Consider the following 16,182-nt stretch of genomic DNA (forward strand, 5'->3'; position numbering starts at 1 on the left):
TAAATTTCACCTGCAGATTCAGTTGGTTACTTAATCTTCTTTTATCTAATCTATATGTACATATTCTTATACCGTGCCCATCATCAGAGAATAAGATCACCTGACAAATTTATTAAAAGGAACAAACATTTCCTGCCCTAAGTTATTATGTAGTGTTCTGCTTAACAGCTGCTGTCATCAGAGGTATCTGCATTTTGTTGGTAAATTAACATATAGGGATATAGGTTCATTGAATATGCGATAGACATTTAAGTAGGATGTAATGATTTGAGTTGGAGTTTGACCAAGATGCCTTTATTTTTACATGAAGTGCAATGTGGGGCCAGTAGTGACCATGAGGGATTGGGGGGAACTTGGTTTTACATCCCAGCCACAAGACAGTACTGTTCACCACAGCACAGTGCTCTCAAACATGCTTCTTGGGCACTGGCTTAGTACTGAGTGACTGTCTCCTCCTGAATTTCCAGCACCATTTGCACCCTGGCTTTTCCTTGTATTGGGGCATTAACGTGTTGCTTGAAAGACCCTTTTATTTTTAACTAAAATAAGAAAGTTTCTGCTGCTGCCACTAGTCTACAACGACGCCTAGCCGCGTGGGAAATCTGTGTAGGAGCGCAAAGGCAATCCACCGAAGGGAGGGAAATGATCGAGAATGCACATTCCGCCTGCGTTATACAAGGACTCTGTTGCACAGCGCTGTCTCAGCAGCATTTGATAGATCCATCCATGGTGTGCAACCGGGCGTCCTTATTTAAACCACCGTTGCCGGCAGAGTGCCCCAGGCAAGCAACAGCGGGGTTTGTTGTTTGGTGTGCCTTGCGCCAATGATTACAAGGGGGTGGAGAAGCAGAGAGTTTTATTTGAAGCTTTAAATAGGGACACAGGGAGACTGGGGCGCAGGATTTAAAACAGCTTAGAGACAAAAAGAAAAGGAGTACTTGTGGCACCTTAGAGACTAACCAATTTATTTGAGCATGAGCTTTCGTGAGCTACAGCTCACTTCATCGGATGCATACCGTGGAAACTGCAGAAGACATTATGTACACACAGAGACCATGAAACAATACCTCCTCCCACCCCACTCTCCTGCTGGTAATAGCTTATCTAGTGGGGTGGGAGGAGGTATTGTTTCATGGTCTCTGTGTGTATATAATGTCTGCTGCAGTTTCCACGGTATGCATCCGATGAAGTGAGCTGTAGCTCACGAAAGCTCATGCTCAAATAAATTGGTTAGTCTCTGAGGTGCCACAAGTACTCCTTTTCTTTTTGCGAATACAGACTAACACGGCTGTTACTCTGAAACCTAGCTTAGAGACAGGTTACACCTTACAATTTATGCCTTTTTTATGCCTGGAACTTAAACCGAAGGCCCCCCGCCGCAGGGCCGCCTTGTACTGAGCCCTGTCCCGTGGGAATTGGTGCAGCGTCCCGACCCCGCGCAGCTTCTCAGCCAGCCTAGGTGGCGGTGGCGAGCGCGGAAGCGGGAAGCGAAGGGGGCCCCTCTGCCTCCGGTCCGGCGGCCCGGCAGGGAGGCGGAGCTGCTGGGCTGGGCGGGCTCCCGGAGCCTCTGGCAGCCGCAGGCTCAGAAGGCGAGAGGGAGCCGGGCGGGCGGCGGCCGGAGCATGGCAGCGGCGGCGGAGGCGCACAGGGTGCTGGTGTACGGAGGCAGAGGGGCCCTGGGAGCCAAATGCGTGCAGTATTTCAGAGCCAAGCACTGGGTAACCACCGGCAGAGCGGGCTGGGCACTTGGTGCCGTTGCTGCATGGCTTGGGGTGTGTTCTGGGAGCAGCTGCCTGGGGAGGAAGCGCTCTCCAGTGTATCGCAGCCCTGCACCGCTCTGCGTTGCTTCGGCCCAGCGGCCAGGGCTCTCCCCCGTGCAGTGACCTGTGAATCGCAGAGCTCCGGAAACTGTCGAGCCCGTGTAAATCTCGCCCAGACTCAGAGCGAACTCCTCTCTCTCCTGCCAGAGGAAGAGATTTTCAGCCCTTCCTGGCAGCAGCTAATCCCCAAAGAGGAGGACGGCTTCCTCCCCGCGAAGGCGTAAAGCTCGGCAACTAGTTTGCAGCTGGCCAATTGCTGCCTTCTTTGCAAATCATCCAGTGCATTGGTTTTTCACCCCAGCTGTGAAGTGGGCAAAGTACAGACTTTGTTATTAGAGAATAATTATCATGGTAGCCACTGCCTGGCTCCTTAAATACTTTAAAAAAAAGGTAGTTATTTACTGATAAATGATCCATTTAAAAATTAAAACTCTCTTTGTTGTCCTTGTTTGTTGTTATCAGTGGGTTGCCAGCATTGACCTAGCAGAAAATGAAGAAGCTAATGCCAATGTTGTTGTGAAAATGACGGACTCCTTCACTGAGCAAGCAGATCAGGTGACTTATTCATTTTCCTTTAAGTGTTGTAATAAAGCTTGTGGTATCAAGCTTTGGGGCAGCTGCTTTGCATTAGGAAGGTGCTTGGGCAGTTCTTTCAAGTGTTGAGAAAAGCACTGGGTCTCTAAATGTCTTTGGGACTGGAGTATGAAATCCTATCTAGAATAGACTATAGAATAGACTGCCTTGCTTTGTTTCTTATAAGCTGTTTCCCCGTGGCCGCACAGTTAGGTCATCTTCAGCCTAATACCTGGCTTCCCAATGGTTAAGGCTATCATCAGTGTATTCATATTTAAAGAAAACAGAGTTCTCATTTACTCTTGGGATTACATGGAGCCTATGTATATGTATTATTACATTCAGAGAGCCCAGGGACACCCTCCTTTTATTAAAACCATATTTATCTTTAAAATCTGTATCTGGGTAACAACAAACTATGTAGACTCCCTACTCGGGCACAAGAACAAATCCGCACAGACATACCCCTGGAACCCCGATCTGGGGTATTCTGTATGCTACCCAAGATCCATAAACCTGGAAATCCTGGACACCCCATCATCTCAGGCATTGGCACCCTAACAGCAGGATTGTCTGGCTATGTAGACTCCCTCCTGTAGGCCAGTAGTTCTCAAACTCTTGTACTGGCGACCCCTTTCACACAGCAAGCCTCTGAGTGTGACCCCCCTCCCCATAAATTAAAAACACATTTTTAAAATATTTAACAGTTAGAAATGCCAGAGGCAAAACGGTATTTGGGGTGGAGGCTGACCGCTCGCAACCCTCCATGTAATAACCTTGCAACCCCCTAAGGGGTCCTGACCTCCAATTTGAGAACCTCTGCTGTAGACAGAATCTGAAAGAATTTTGCAAATCTGTTATTTTTTATAAGTTTCACAGAGATAAAGTTCAGTGCTAATATATATATGAAGCCCTACACTTGGGAGAGGAAACAAAAATACGGTAGGCTAAAAGTATAAACTCTCAAACTTTAAGCTTATAAGCAAGGTTGTAAAGTATACTCCCAAGCTTTAGGGTTACGCAGAAACTTTACCAACAGCGAGGCTAGTCCATTATCAGATTTCTTTCTTGCACCTTCGTTCTGTGTTTCTGAACAGTACAGTACAAAGGGAAGGACTATTGCCTGAAAAGCAGTGTCCCAAGAGAAACTCAGTGTTAGTAGGTAGTAAACTAAGGGCCTGATCCCTGAAACTAACTGATCCTGCAAGCCTCACTCATACGTTAGTTCCATTGACATCACCTAGCACTTGGTTGTCTTTTAATCTGTTTTCAGTATTCAGCATTGTTGTTTTGCTTCCAGTGGGTAAAATCATAAACTCTAATTTTGAATAGCTGCTTACATCACCATGTGTGCAACATAATTTAAAAAATTACAATTTAAAGGCTGGGTATTTATATCTTCTTCAATGCAGTATTTTCAGAATGACTTTATAACTTCTTTGTTATCTATTTAAGGTGACAGCAGATGTTGGAAAACTTCTGGGTGAACAGAAGGTGGATGCTATCCTATGTGTAGCTGGAGGATGGGCAGGTGGCAGTGCAAAAGCTAAATGTAAGCTCTTTGTTAGTAGCATACTTACAAACACATTAATGCAATGGGAAGAAAAAGTCATGGTAAGAGGTAGACTAAAATCTCTCCTTTACTGTGATCACACAGAAAGGGAGCTAATAGCTCCACCCAAATCAATGGGAGCTGGAACACCTCTAAGTGCCTTTCATAGCCTTTTCTATTTGATGGTTTCGTGTGATTAATAATCATACCTTGTTCTAATGTAGCATTTTTCATCAGCACATCTCAAAGTGCTTCACAGATGAGATCAGTATCCCTAGCCCCATTTTACAGATGGGGAAACTGAGGCATAAAGAGGTTAAAGTGACTTGCCCAAGGTCACTGGCTGAGCCTGGAATAAACCCCAAGTCTCCTGAGTCCCAGTCTAGTGCTCTATCTACTAGGCCACACTACCTTCCAGAGTCTTCAGTGCTGGTGTATTGTGGCACTATACTGTTGCATCCTGACAGGTTTTTATGTAGTGCCTAAAATAGCATTTTTAAATGGATGCAGGTCTTCAAGTTTAACATTTAAAATGGCTTTTTACTGAGCTCCTAACATTTCATAATAGCCAGAATGGAATTTTTCTAACCTAGGTTAGGGTACCCAAAATTATTAGCCTTGTTTCTGGTCTGGAGTATATAAAGCAGCTGGTGGACCCTCCCCTCCTCACCCCATACAAACATACAAGGCAAAGGTGTTTCTTATTTTTAAAGGCAACATAGGAAGATGACATTCACTCCTGTTTCATAAAAAAGAAAATATTTGTGCGTGTCTGTTATAATCCAACACAATGCAGTCAAACAGTTTAACTGCTGTATATGAGATAACACATAGTACTATCAGTTTAAGTTATTGACAGTCAGGATGGGAAACGTCTTGGGATGGGTGCTCATCCTGTCTACTTCATGCCATTAATATGTGTGTGTGTGTGTGTTTTAGTTTTTATGGAAATAAACATCTTAAATGCTAAAGATATAGGTATTCAATATTATTATTTGCTTAATCTTAATTTTTCTTCCTCTGTCCCCCAATAATATGTTGCTAAAACTAATGATTGCTGAATTGATTTTAAAATTCTATTTTCATTTGAATTGACTAGCTGTAATACAACAACTCTTCTTTTTTTTTTTTTTTTTAATTGAAACTGCATGCAGGCCAGTCCTTTAGAAGTCTTGAGATTCTGAGCCTGTCTAGGCAGCAGTCATACAGTCCAGACCGCCTGTAGGCAGATGGAGCCCCTGCTTGAACAATAGTCTGATGAACAAAAGATGTGTTTCCCACCAATTCCTTTATGCCTTGGAGTTTTCCATCCACTAGGTCCAGTCTTGCATAGCTTATGAGATCTAACAAGACCAAAGCCCCTGGGAAAAAATGGTTGTGGTCCAGCAGTTACAGTGTTGTTTTCCATGAAATTTCAGGGAGTAAGCAAGCAGCGGTTGAAATAAAAGTCTAGGTTTTACATAATACTACAGAGCACTATCCAAAGATCACCACTGCAGACATATAATATTTTAGAGCAGTCTTTGAGATCACAGAAAAGAAAAAGCATATAGAGCATTTGGTTTTCTCAGGTGGTCACCCATCCAAGAACTAAGCAGACTTAAAGCTATAGTTTATGGAAAACAGCGTGACTTTATTTTATACAGCTTCTCTCATACAAACTCTAACTGGACTATAGAGTTAAATAATTCAGTTACAGAGTTAAAAGAATAAAGAGTGAGACCTTAAGAACGATAGGCAAGGAGAAGAGTTGTTTATCCTGCAGATGAAAAGATCGTTCTAGAAGGTAAGAGCTGCAGAAGAGAAGGCTCTCTCACCGTCACAGGTGAGACTATGCAAAGGGACAGAGAGAGGAAGCTGATGCAAGATAAACACAAGAGGAGGAAGTAAAGAGAGCGACAGGGTCTTTGACACTGATGAAAGCAAAGTCAATGGGAGTTTTAGAAATGAGGGGAGTTTTGAACGGGGTCCAGAAATCAAAGGTGAGCCAATGGAACTGGCTGAGGTTAGGGGATATGGTCACACTTGTTGTAATGAGAAGTCAAGTAACAGTATTGTGCACGTGCTGTTGAGCAGGAACTTGAGGAAGCCAAAGAGAATGGAGATACAATTGGCAAGGCGAGAGGCGCTGAAGGCATTGATGAGGATTGCAGCAGAAGTGGGATATATGAAGTGGCGTAAGGCAGATTTGCATGCTGCTGTTTTAGTCTGTATGGTGGGGCACAAGCTAGAACTAGAAGACTTTTGCTTTCTAGGTAATTGACCCAACTATTTTGTTTTTCAGCTTTATACAAAAATTCTGACCTTATGTGGAAACAGAGTGTTTGGACGTCAACTATTTCCAGTCACTTAGCCACAAAACATCTGAAAGAAGGAGGCTTATTGACTCTGACTGGAGCAAAAGCTGCTTTGGCTGGAACTCCAGGTAACCAGCAAAATGTGGTGTTTGCTTTGACACCAACAATAATTGTTTTAATTATTCCTATTTGAGAAACAACAGTTTTACTCCCTTAACATTTCTTCCCATATTATACATATGGTAAACTGCTGTTTGAATCCCTTGAGGAAAGTTGTAACTTTGCAGTTGGCAATCCAAAACCCATGGCAAGTATAGTGTAAGAAAGAAAGAAAATCTGTTGCTTAAATACTAGATGTCTGGCTTTGGTGAAATCTTTTTTAGTATACCAAGCAGTCAGAAGTGCTTGGGAAATAATGAAGAACAACACATTAAAAATTTTAGGTTTAACATTGCAAACCCTTAGAGAAGGTTAAACTCCATATTTGCTTTCCTGGAAGGCAGGGTTCTTAGGTAACTAATTTTTTTTAAAGTCAGTGATGACTCAGTTGTTTTTATTGAACATGGTCACCCTGCTTGTGTTCTGAATCCAGTTCACCTTGCTTCAGACATAGATAAGCTTGATGACCTTCAGCCTCTGTCTCCATTAGTTGTTTAGTATAGACTTTGTGACATATACCTTGTGATCTTTGATCTCATTCCAGTTTTTCTTGCTCTTTATAGAGAAGAAAGTCTGAAAGCAATTTAAAAAACACAGGTACTAGGGGACTGTGGGCATGAAGGGTGACGACAGAGAGGTTAACATCCATTAAAGTCTGCAAGATTTATCTGAGATTCAAATGAAGTAACTTCCATTTGGTCTCTTATATTAGTGTTACTTTGCTCTGTTAGATATCTGCAACAATATTCTGATGTGACATAAGAAACTTTAAAAGTTAAAATGATGGAATGGGTTGTAAAGATAAGGGGTAGTGCTTCAAAGCTATGTCTGAAAACCGAGCTAAAGGAATTAACTGTTACCATTATGTTCTAAGAAAGTATACTGTGTTTTGTAATTAATGATTTGGCCTCTATATTCGCATGTTTAAAGCGGCATCTAACGTAGTCTGAAGATAAAATTGTTATTACTGAGTGAAAAGGTTGTTTTGTTTCCTTTTTGCAACAGACTGACCATGTACTGTTACAAATGCAAATAGGTGAACTCTTTGGAATAATTCTGTGACATTTTGTTAGGGAAGAGAATCAATTTAATTTGCTTTCATGTTTTGAGCAGGATGGTTTCAATCATTGTGGATTTTTAGGACAAGCAGTGCTGTGGGAAAACACATGAACCTTATTAAATGTGAGGAGGAATTGGGAAAGACATTTGCACGAGTTGAGCAACAATTATCTTCTGACATTTTAGGCTTGTTATTTATTATTCATAATTATGGAAGTCTAGCTATTCTTGTTTTTCAGTAGACTCTGGAAACAATTTTCCTATTTAAGTACCGTAACTTTATTGGCAATCGCCTACAGCAAACTGGAAAGAAAAAATAAATAGAAGAAGTAGAAGGGGCTCAGGGATGGATGGCAAAGATTGAAAGATTGGGACTATTTGGTTTACAAAGGAGACAAATAAGAAGGGATATAAGGGATACAAACAACAAATAGTAAAGAGAAGGTAAATTGTCCACTTCTATTTAGGCTTTCTCTTAATACACAAAAAAAGGAACATTTAGAGAAACTGTAGGGCAACACATTTAATATTGATCAAAGGAAATACTACTTTGCACAATGCATAACTAGCCCGTGGAACTCATTATTGCAAGATCTCATTGAGTGCAAGAATTCAGTAAAATTCCAAATAAAGTAACAGGCATTTATAGGGATAGTGAAAAACATATCCAGTTACATTAGATAGTATAAGGCATTTGTTTTTGGAGAGAGAAACTCTCATGCTTCAGAACCTAATTCAGCTAGTAACTAATAAGGGTTAGGAAGAAAACTGCCCATAAGGGAAGTTATTTAATGACTTTCCACTGTGGGGTTTCTTGCAACTTCTGCCAAAGCATCTGGTAGAGGTCTGTGTCAGACATGCCAGTACACAAAACAAGGTGGACCACTGGACTTATCTAATATGGCTGTATGTATTTACCCCTGATTCTGCTAACATTTAAGCACTTGTTTACTGTTAAGTATGTGAATAGTTTCATTAAAGTCTGTAGGTCTACTTGTCCTTAAAGTTAAGTACATGCATCAGTGTTTGCAAGATTATGGCCATAGATATATCTGCAGCGGGGTAAAAAAAATTTTGGCTAAAAAGGCTGATTTGATGATTTTTAAAATTTGTGTAGATTTCACTCAAGTATTCATTTAGAAAAACAAAACAAAAAAAATTGAAAAAATGAAAACATTTCATTACAACATTTCCTAAACAGAGTGTTTTGATTTTTGGAGGGTTTGAAACAGCTTTTTTCAAAACTCTCTTTAATTTTTTGTTTTAAACATTCAAAACATTTTAAATGGTCAAAATTGAAACAAAATGTTTTATTGAACCTGAAACAATTTTTTTTCCAACTTTTTAAAATCGCCAATGAACTGAAAAATCTGTTTTCTCAGCTCTAGATATATCTTCTCCGGGTGTCTTTTTAAAGGCAAGTGCTATAACACTGTGTTCAGATCTCATGGCACACAATCTGTGAGACCAACTAAACGAATCTTAATTTTTAAAAATATTTTTTTAAATTCCGTGTTTCTAGATAAATTGAGCTCTGTGATAGCAACGCAATTCCTTTGTCACGGGTAAGTTCTTCTAAAAACGTGTATACATTTGTGCAATGTGCTATAAGACTGATTCTGTTCCAAGATTGCTGCAAGTGAATATAAACCTTCCTTTCATTAAATAACATAGAAACTTTCACTGTCTCCTTTTTATACAACTATTGTCAGTGAGATAACTTTTTGTAATCTGTTTTATTTCTAATTGTTAGGGATGGTTGGGTATGGCATGGCAAAAGGAGCAGTACATCAGCTTTGTCAGAGTCTAGCTGGTGCGAACAGTGGCTTGCCATCTAGGTCTGCTGCTCTTGCTGTTCTACCGTAAGTGGTTGCATAGTTACCTGTGCTATTGCATTGTTTAATTTTAAAGTATGGCTGTAACTGAGTGACACATGGATGTGCTTCTTTTCTGAGGCCCCATCTACACTACAGAAGTAACAGTTTAAACACGGTTGTGGTTTCTCAAAGGAGGGACCATCCCTCTTCAGTAGTCTCTAGAGCATACCTAGCATGTTATAGGCATTACCATCAACAATAAATAACATTTTTTCTTTCCTGTGCAGACAGAAGGAATCATTGTTACAACAATGTTAGAAAACCATGATTTAACCTTGACAGATGGTTAAACCATATTTAAATATGGTTATTTTGTAGTGTAGATAGGAGTCTAAAAGTGACACATTAGAAATGAAACTGTTTAAAATATGTTTTTTTATTTGAAAATGTATGTGAAAAAAGAAAATAGTGGAATGTTTTATTTAGCTGAAAGTGCTTTTGAATGTTTGCATTCACTATTCCTTAATTTTGGTTTGGGCAAAGCCGATGTCTATCAAACTTTACTTCTGAATACCAAGTGGTGTTTAGATGAGGAAAATATGTCTTGCCAAACTTTTACCTTTTTGAGATTCTTTCCCATAGAAATGTAGCTTCTACTGTAGTGCATAATATTATATATCCTCTTGGTAGAGTGACTTGGGCAGCAAAAGTAATTGTCCCTTGAAGACTTGTGACTACAAAAGGTTTAGTTCCTCTTTTCCCTGCTACAAACCTACTAACATTTATTATAAGTTGGCTGCCTGCATTGGAAGAGGGGTGAATGAATTGGCTGGCCTAATAGATATACAAAAGATCTAACTTCTGTGATTCCCTTTGATAACCTAGTTAAGGATTTGAGTATTTCCTTTCCAGGCTTGTGTGAAACATAGTCTTTGAAGATTGTCAGTGCTCAGAAGTACTGGAGAGGGGCTTAAAAATGCTGTCTGAACTCATTTAATTGCATCTCACCCTCTTCTTTACAAACTTCTCCACCTGCATTTCTTTTTGGACAGGGAATGACAACATACAGGATAGTTGAATAATTAACACCTGGCCCTGCAGAGTACCACCAACAGTCAGATACCAAGTTCACACTGGTCTCCTGGCTACTGGCCATTCCAAACTTGCATAGATGCCTTGAAAGGTTTTGGTATTGTATAAAGTTTGAAGAGAGTAACAGTTAAGGGTGGGATTTTCAGCAACGTATAAGTGACTTAGGCATTTTTGAAGATCCTACCTTACAAATATCATCATATTTAATTATATAGATTTAAAAACTTAAGACTGATGATTACATGCTGTTAGAGACATACAGCTTTCAAGAGAAATCCATCTAACGTTTGGATTTCAGTGCCCTGTTCTGCAAGTTCAGCATACACTAGAGCAAAGGACGGAAGAGCAGACCGCTCTTATCAGAAGCATGATGTACAAATGAAAGGCTTATCTCTCTCAATTGCAGGGTTACCTTGGATACACCAGTGAACAGGAAATCAATGCCTGACGCAGATTTCAGCTCCTGGACACCCCTAGAATTCCTTGCTGAGTGAGTACATGCACAATGACTAAACAATTCCTAGCTCTCCTTTTAAAACAGCTGGGTTTTTTTTTTTTGCATCTTCCCTTCTTAAAAATAGGCAGTCTTGTCACTCGGATTTGGATGTTTCCGTGCACCCCCATTTTCTGTACCTTGAAGTTAGGTTAAGCTTATAGGGCCAAATCCTCAGCTGGTGAAAATTGGCATAACTCCATTGACCTAAGTGGCCCTGCATTAATTTACACCAGCCCTGAGTGTTTTTAAAGTCAGCAAGCCTTTTAAAGCATGCGGACAATTAAGTTAAATCACAAACAGCTGTGTCAGACATAAGCAGTCTGGTTTAAAGGTGAACTGTAAAGAGAAAGGTGTTTATGCCCTTTACTGCTCGTTTTATATTGTCTTAAGGTAGATGTAGTTCCCCCTCCTTCTGTGTGCCCACTTCCTCTCCCCAGAAGTGCTATTGTCTGCTTATTTCTTGAGTAATATCACTCAATCAAGTCCTCACGGCTAGATCTGTGGAGGGTCAGACCCAAATGAAGCTGCAAGATGAGCTGCGGATTTCTTTGCTCCATACTGAGGGGTAGAGGCTCAGCCTCTTCTCCTTTGCTCGGCCGAGGGTAGAGCTCTGCAGCTCATTGGTGCTGGCTTTGTGGCATTATTCAGAACAGGCCCTTCAAAGATCTTGCCAGAGAGAGGGAAGTGAAGGCATGATATAGGATTTTCTTTTGTTTAAACAGCAACATTTTTGGGGGGGGGGGGGGGGGGAGAAGAGTGGAAACCGATCCAACTTCATACATCATAAAGGGCACTGAAAAAAATCTCTCTAGTTTTGTAGTTTCCCTTTAAACCTGCGGAAGCCAGGGCACTTGGAATTGACGCTGAAGCTGTGTCCTTCACAGCATGTCTGTTTTGACTCTGGATTTCCTTGCCTTTTGGAGTGCTTTCGTTGGGCCTTCCATTCAGGGATGGTTTTAGGCAGAGGAGGCCTAGGCAGCTGTTTGAGTTGCCTTATTTAAAGGGCCACTGCCAACTTGACATATAGTTAGTTTAAAAAAAAAAAAAAAAGTACTTTCAGTTATTTACCCACACTCCTGAGACCGTTTGGCGAAATGCTGTGGTTTTACAAACATGTTCCTAATTTTAAGGGCTGTTTTAATTTTTTTTTCCTCTTGTGAGAGAGGCTCACAAACAGGGGAACTGATTGTACATGTGAAACTGACTGCACAGAGTGATGCATAAAGTAAATAAATCGGGGGGGAGGGGGGAGGAGAGGAATAAACTATAAGCTGTTCCACTAGATTAATTTTAGCCATAGTGGGTAAAACAAGCCCCTCCCTCCACCCCTCCTTTTTTAAAAGAGTTAAACCAGTGCCATCAACTTAAAATCTTAAGTTGAAATTTTTATGAGTCAGTAATGATCACACTCTGTAAAAATCTCCATCACACTTCCTGGTAGAAGCAAAGACTATTTCCCTGTATTGTTAACCCCACATACTCAAAAATCACGAGCCAGGCCCCTCCAAATGATGAGATTATCTTGAAAATCATGCTTCCTTTAATTTGCCTTCTGGTTGCTGAGCCTGTAGAGTGCTAAAGATTTACTTCCTTAATGAAAGCTGAGATTCTCCCATAATCACTTGCCTGCAGGAGCTAGGGCTTTAAGAAAAACACCAAATATTGTGAGAGCTGGTGACAGTGCCTTCCTCTTGAGAATCCCCACAAGAATTCTCATACCATCTGGTAATCACATTCTGGGGCTTAGTGTGCCCCAGAATTCATTGCATCAGATTGCATGACCATTCAAAATGGCTACTGGGGACTGCAGAGCATGAGGATAGAGTATGGACCCTGAAGAATGCCTTGCATTCTCTGGATGAAATTGGACTCCTCCCTTCCTCCTCAAGCAGGTAACACAAGGCCTCTACGGCTCTTCCAATCTTCAAAATAGAGTTTAAATTGAGCGTAGGCAATGTGGTGGCCCACTGCTGATGGGTGAATTCGTCCCTGTGAGACTTCAAGTCCCACTGCTCCCCTCACAGCCCTGAAGAACCATTTCCACAATTGTGCAGTAAAGTGGTGTGATGATGGGAGAGAGTGGTTGAAGGGGTAGGCTGCCTAGGGAAGGAAAAAAGCTGAAAGAAAAGAGCACTAGACAAGGGAAAGAGCATGAGACCGAGAAGGATAGGGATGGGATAGAAAGGGAGGACATTGGAGGTGAAGGAAAGAGAGGAGGGAATTGGGAAAGACTCAGAGGATGATAATAGGGGGAAAATAATGGACAGAGAAGGGAGAAGAGCGAGAAGAGAACAAATATATGAGAAAGGGAAAGAAAAAAACAAATCACAGCTTTGAAGTATATTAACTTTATTTTAGCCATAATCTTCAGTGGAAGTTTGCCTCTGAAGAAAAAAACAGTTCTCTACTGGGATGCCAACAATATTTTTTGTTTTGGACCCCAATGTTCCTAGTCACCTTGATGACATCAGTTTCAGTAAATTTCTGTTGGATTACCTTTTATCTTCAAAATGTTTTTTTTCTAAGAAATTGAAATATTTTGCAAACTTTAGGAGCAGAATCGAGGTACAGTTATCTTCCACCCAAAGTTACCGTTTATTATTTATTATGTGTTTTTAAGACTGAATTTTCAGAGGTGCTGCACGCACTCTGAAAATCATGGTGATAGAGCCCAACAGGACAATAGGTGCTTTGTAGACAGATGAGAGACAGTTCTTTGCCCTGAAGAACTTACATTCTAGGCCCCGATCATGCCATCAGATCTTTGCGGGTGAATCCCTGTTCCTGAGCAGAACATTATTGATTTTGTGGGGCTCCATGTGAGTGTAAGTATCTGTCCTCGTGGAGACAATTATAAAGGATCCACACATAAAAAGACAACATACGGAGAAGGAAGTGGATATGGCAGGCTGACTCTATTTTTTTTTTTTTCACACCTCTTGCCTATTCACACTTATCATATTCTCATATTTTTTTAACAGAACCTTTTATGACTGGATCATAGGGAAGAACAGACCAAGCTCAGGCAGCCTAATCCAGGTGGTAACCACAGGAGGGAAGACAGAACTAGCTGCCGCACATCTTTGAGACTGATCAGTGTGATTGTGAAAACACAGCAAATGAGAAGGTTGTAACATTCTAGTCAAGTTTGGGTGGTCTTCTGTATCCAGTGATTCTATTACCTTGTTTGTGAAACAAGATGTTGACTAATGTTTCTCTGTTCTTAGATGCAAGCTATGTTCCTTTACCAAAAGGTATCCATTGTCTTCTCTATATATCAAGGCTGTAGATTTTAAAATCTTTAAAAGTCCTAATCTTGAGCATTCTCTAGGGGGTTACCTCTATTCTTTAAAATTAGGCAAACAGTGGTGGCTATGTATCAGAAATTGTGCTTAATGATGTGATGTACCTACATTTATAACTGTCAAGTTCTGTCTCAATTGTCTTTTGTGCAACTGTTTTTGTCCATTTCAGCAATATCGTTGTCTTCTAATATCCTAACTCTAGGTTTTTTTTGTTGGACAAGATATAAAATAAAATCACTGCAGCCCTACGAAAAGCCCAAACCTGCTACCCCTTTTCCTGTGAGTATTCTGTACCAATTCAAGTTGTTCCATTGGAGCCAATGGGACTGAATAAAGGTTACTTGCACAAGATGGGGTTGCAAGATTAGAGCCCTTAAATTGCCTTAAAGCTTTCAAAAGGGCTGTCAGCCCAAAAATTATTGTGGGGTGTTTTCTGTCCCAAATAATTGATTTACGATATTATAAATGTGTCTTGTGTAACTCCTGTTGGGTCTTTACTATCTGAAGGAGCAAAAGTGCCCTAAGGAAATATAAATAGAACACACAGACTATTGTTAGACTATAGAGGATTTTGGGCTAAATAAATATGTATTGTTTTATTTATTGGGTTGGTTACTTCTTTATAATCTAAATTTGTGGTGTAAGAGATTTGTACAGTGCTTCCAAAACAACTCTTAGCTCCCCACTTGAGATTATTGTGTACAGACAACAGGAATACTTTAAGGTCTCATGTTTTCTTTCTTATAGTGGAGTTATGGAAATGTTATAAATAGTTTCTTACTATAGAGAAGTAAGGAGAATCTAGCTTGGACTTGCCTTATCTCCTTTGTATCTGTTGTCTACTATCCAAAAACTCTCATTTGGAAATGAGATTTGAGTCAAGTAGAGGTCTCCGTGTTCATGTTCAGCACCCCCTGTCTGACACAGGACTGGGGCTGGACTTACAGCACCACTCAAATTCATAGGTATGGGCTAAGGTATACTGGCAGGGGTTCTCCAGAATGAGAAGATGGCTGGAAGTGTGGAAGTGTGGCTGGAAGATGGCTGGAAGTGTTGTCAACATCAGCTGATATTCTTTGAGACATTTTGCTTAGTGCACACATTAAAGAAGGCAGTATTTTGCCCACCCGCTTTCTCCGAGTAGTGTGGCACTGTGATCTCCTCATAGTTCCATTGCCTGAACCAAACCTCATGAGTTTGCTAGAGTTCTTAGGAGAAAACACCTTTCTCTTGGGGTTTTATGATATTTCTGGTTCTCCTGCTATTTAGAACCTGGACTGGAACAAATGTAAAATGATGAGGGTAGAGAAGATGGGGGCCCAAACTGAACTGCAGATATAAATTGCCCTGAACTTTTGAAATTCACATGAGGGTCTGAACTTCGCAGCGAGCTTTACCTCTAAAATGAGCTAATCCAAAACTAGTTTAGAATCTCTCTCTGCTTCTACCACATGCAGATTTGGATCTGAACTGCATAATTGGGCCCAATTCTTCATTATTTTTTTTTAAACTAATTCAATTAAATGTGGTCAGAATTTTTTTCCAAAAATGTCATTTGAGGACGGATCACGAGGCAAAGTAGCAACAAAAATAACTGCAAAGGATTATGTTAGAGAATATAAACTGGGAGAGCTACATGAGGAGATGTACTGTACAGCCTGTAATATTTCCCTGGACTACCATTTAGAAAGCCCTGTGCACAAAAAAGGAAATTGAAAAGGAAGCAACAGAACAGGGCTGAAAAGAATATGAAGAACTCTAAATATTGGAAAGATAATTAAGACTAAGAAAATCATGGGCTGCGATTTTGTTGTGGAAATTGCAACTTTCAGCATTCACTGAAACATTGCCACAAATTTGAGGGAATTAAAAAAATTGATACTTTTCATTGGTTAAAAGTATGATATTTTGCACCTATAGAAAACTGATGCACTTAGTCATGGTAAATTTGATTGATTTTTCCAGAGAATTTTATATAATAGAATCACTATCAAATATAATTGTATCAATTT

General features: G+C 40.3%; 1 protein-coding gene across 1 annotated transcript; it reads left to right on the plus strand.

The window, feature by feature from the left end:
- The first annotated feature begins 1,525 nt into the window (after positions 1-1,525).
- On the plus strand, positions 1,526-14,769 carry QDPR (quinoid dihydropteridine reductase). Its single transcript, XM_073342440.1, has 7 exons — positions 1,526-1,718; positions 2,283-2,375; positions 3,849-3,945; positions 6,230-6,370; positions 9,214-9,322; positions 10,776-10,859; positions 13,847-14,769. The coding sequence occupies exons 1-7, from the start codon at positions 1,623-1,625 to the stop codon at positions 13,950-13,952; spliced, it is 726 nt and encodes a 241-aa protein (XP_073198541.1). The 5' UTR covers positions 1,526-1,622; the 3' UTR covers positions 13,953-14,769.
- The last annotated feature ends 1,413 nt before the right edge of the window (positions 14,770-16,182 follow it).

The sequence above is a fragment of the Lepidochelys kempii genome, chromosome 4 (assembly GCF_965140265.1).
Source record: "Lepidochelys kempii isolate rLepKem1 chromosome 4, rLepKem1.hap2, whole genome shotgun sequence".
In the NCBI taxonomy this organism is placed as follows: domain Eukaryota; kingdom Metazoa; phylum Chordata; order Testudines; family Cheloniidae; genus Lepidochelys; species Lepidochelys kempii.

Bases quoted from the DNA above. Each gene is read 5' to 3' on its own strand.
- QDPR (XM_073342440.1), top strand. From the start codon at position 1,623: ATGGCAGCGGCGGCGGAGGCGCACAGGGTGCTGGTGTACGGAGGCAGA. The intron at 1,719-2,282 runs GTAACCACCGGC...TGTTGTTATCAG, and splicing joins ATTTCAGAGCCAAGCACTGG to TGGGTTGCCAGCATTGACCT. The intron at 9,323-10,775 runs GTAAGTGGTTGC...TCTCAATTGCAG, and splicing joins GCTGCTCTTGCTGTTCTACC to GGTTACCTTGGATACACCAG.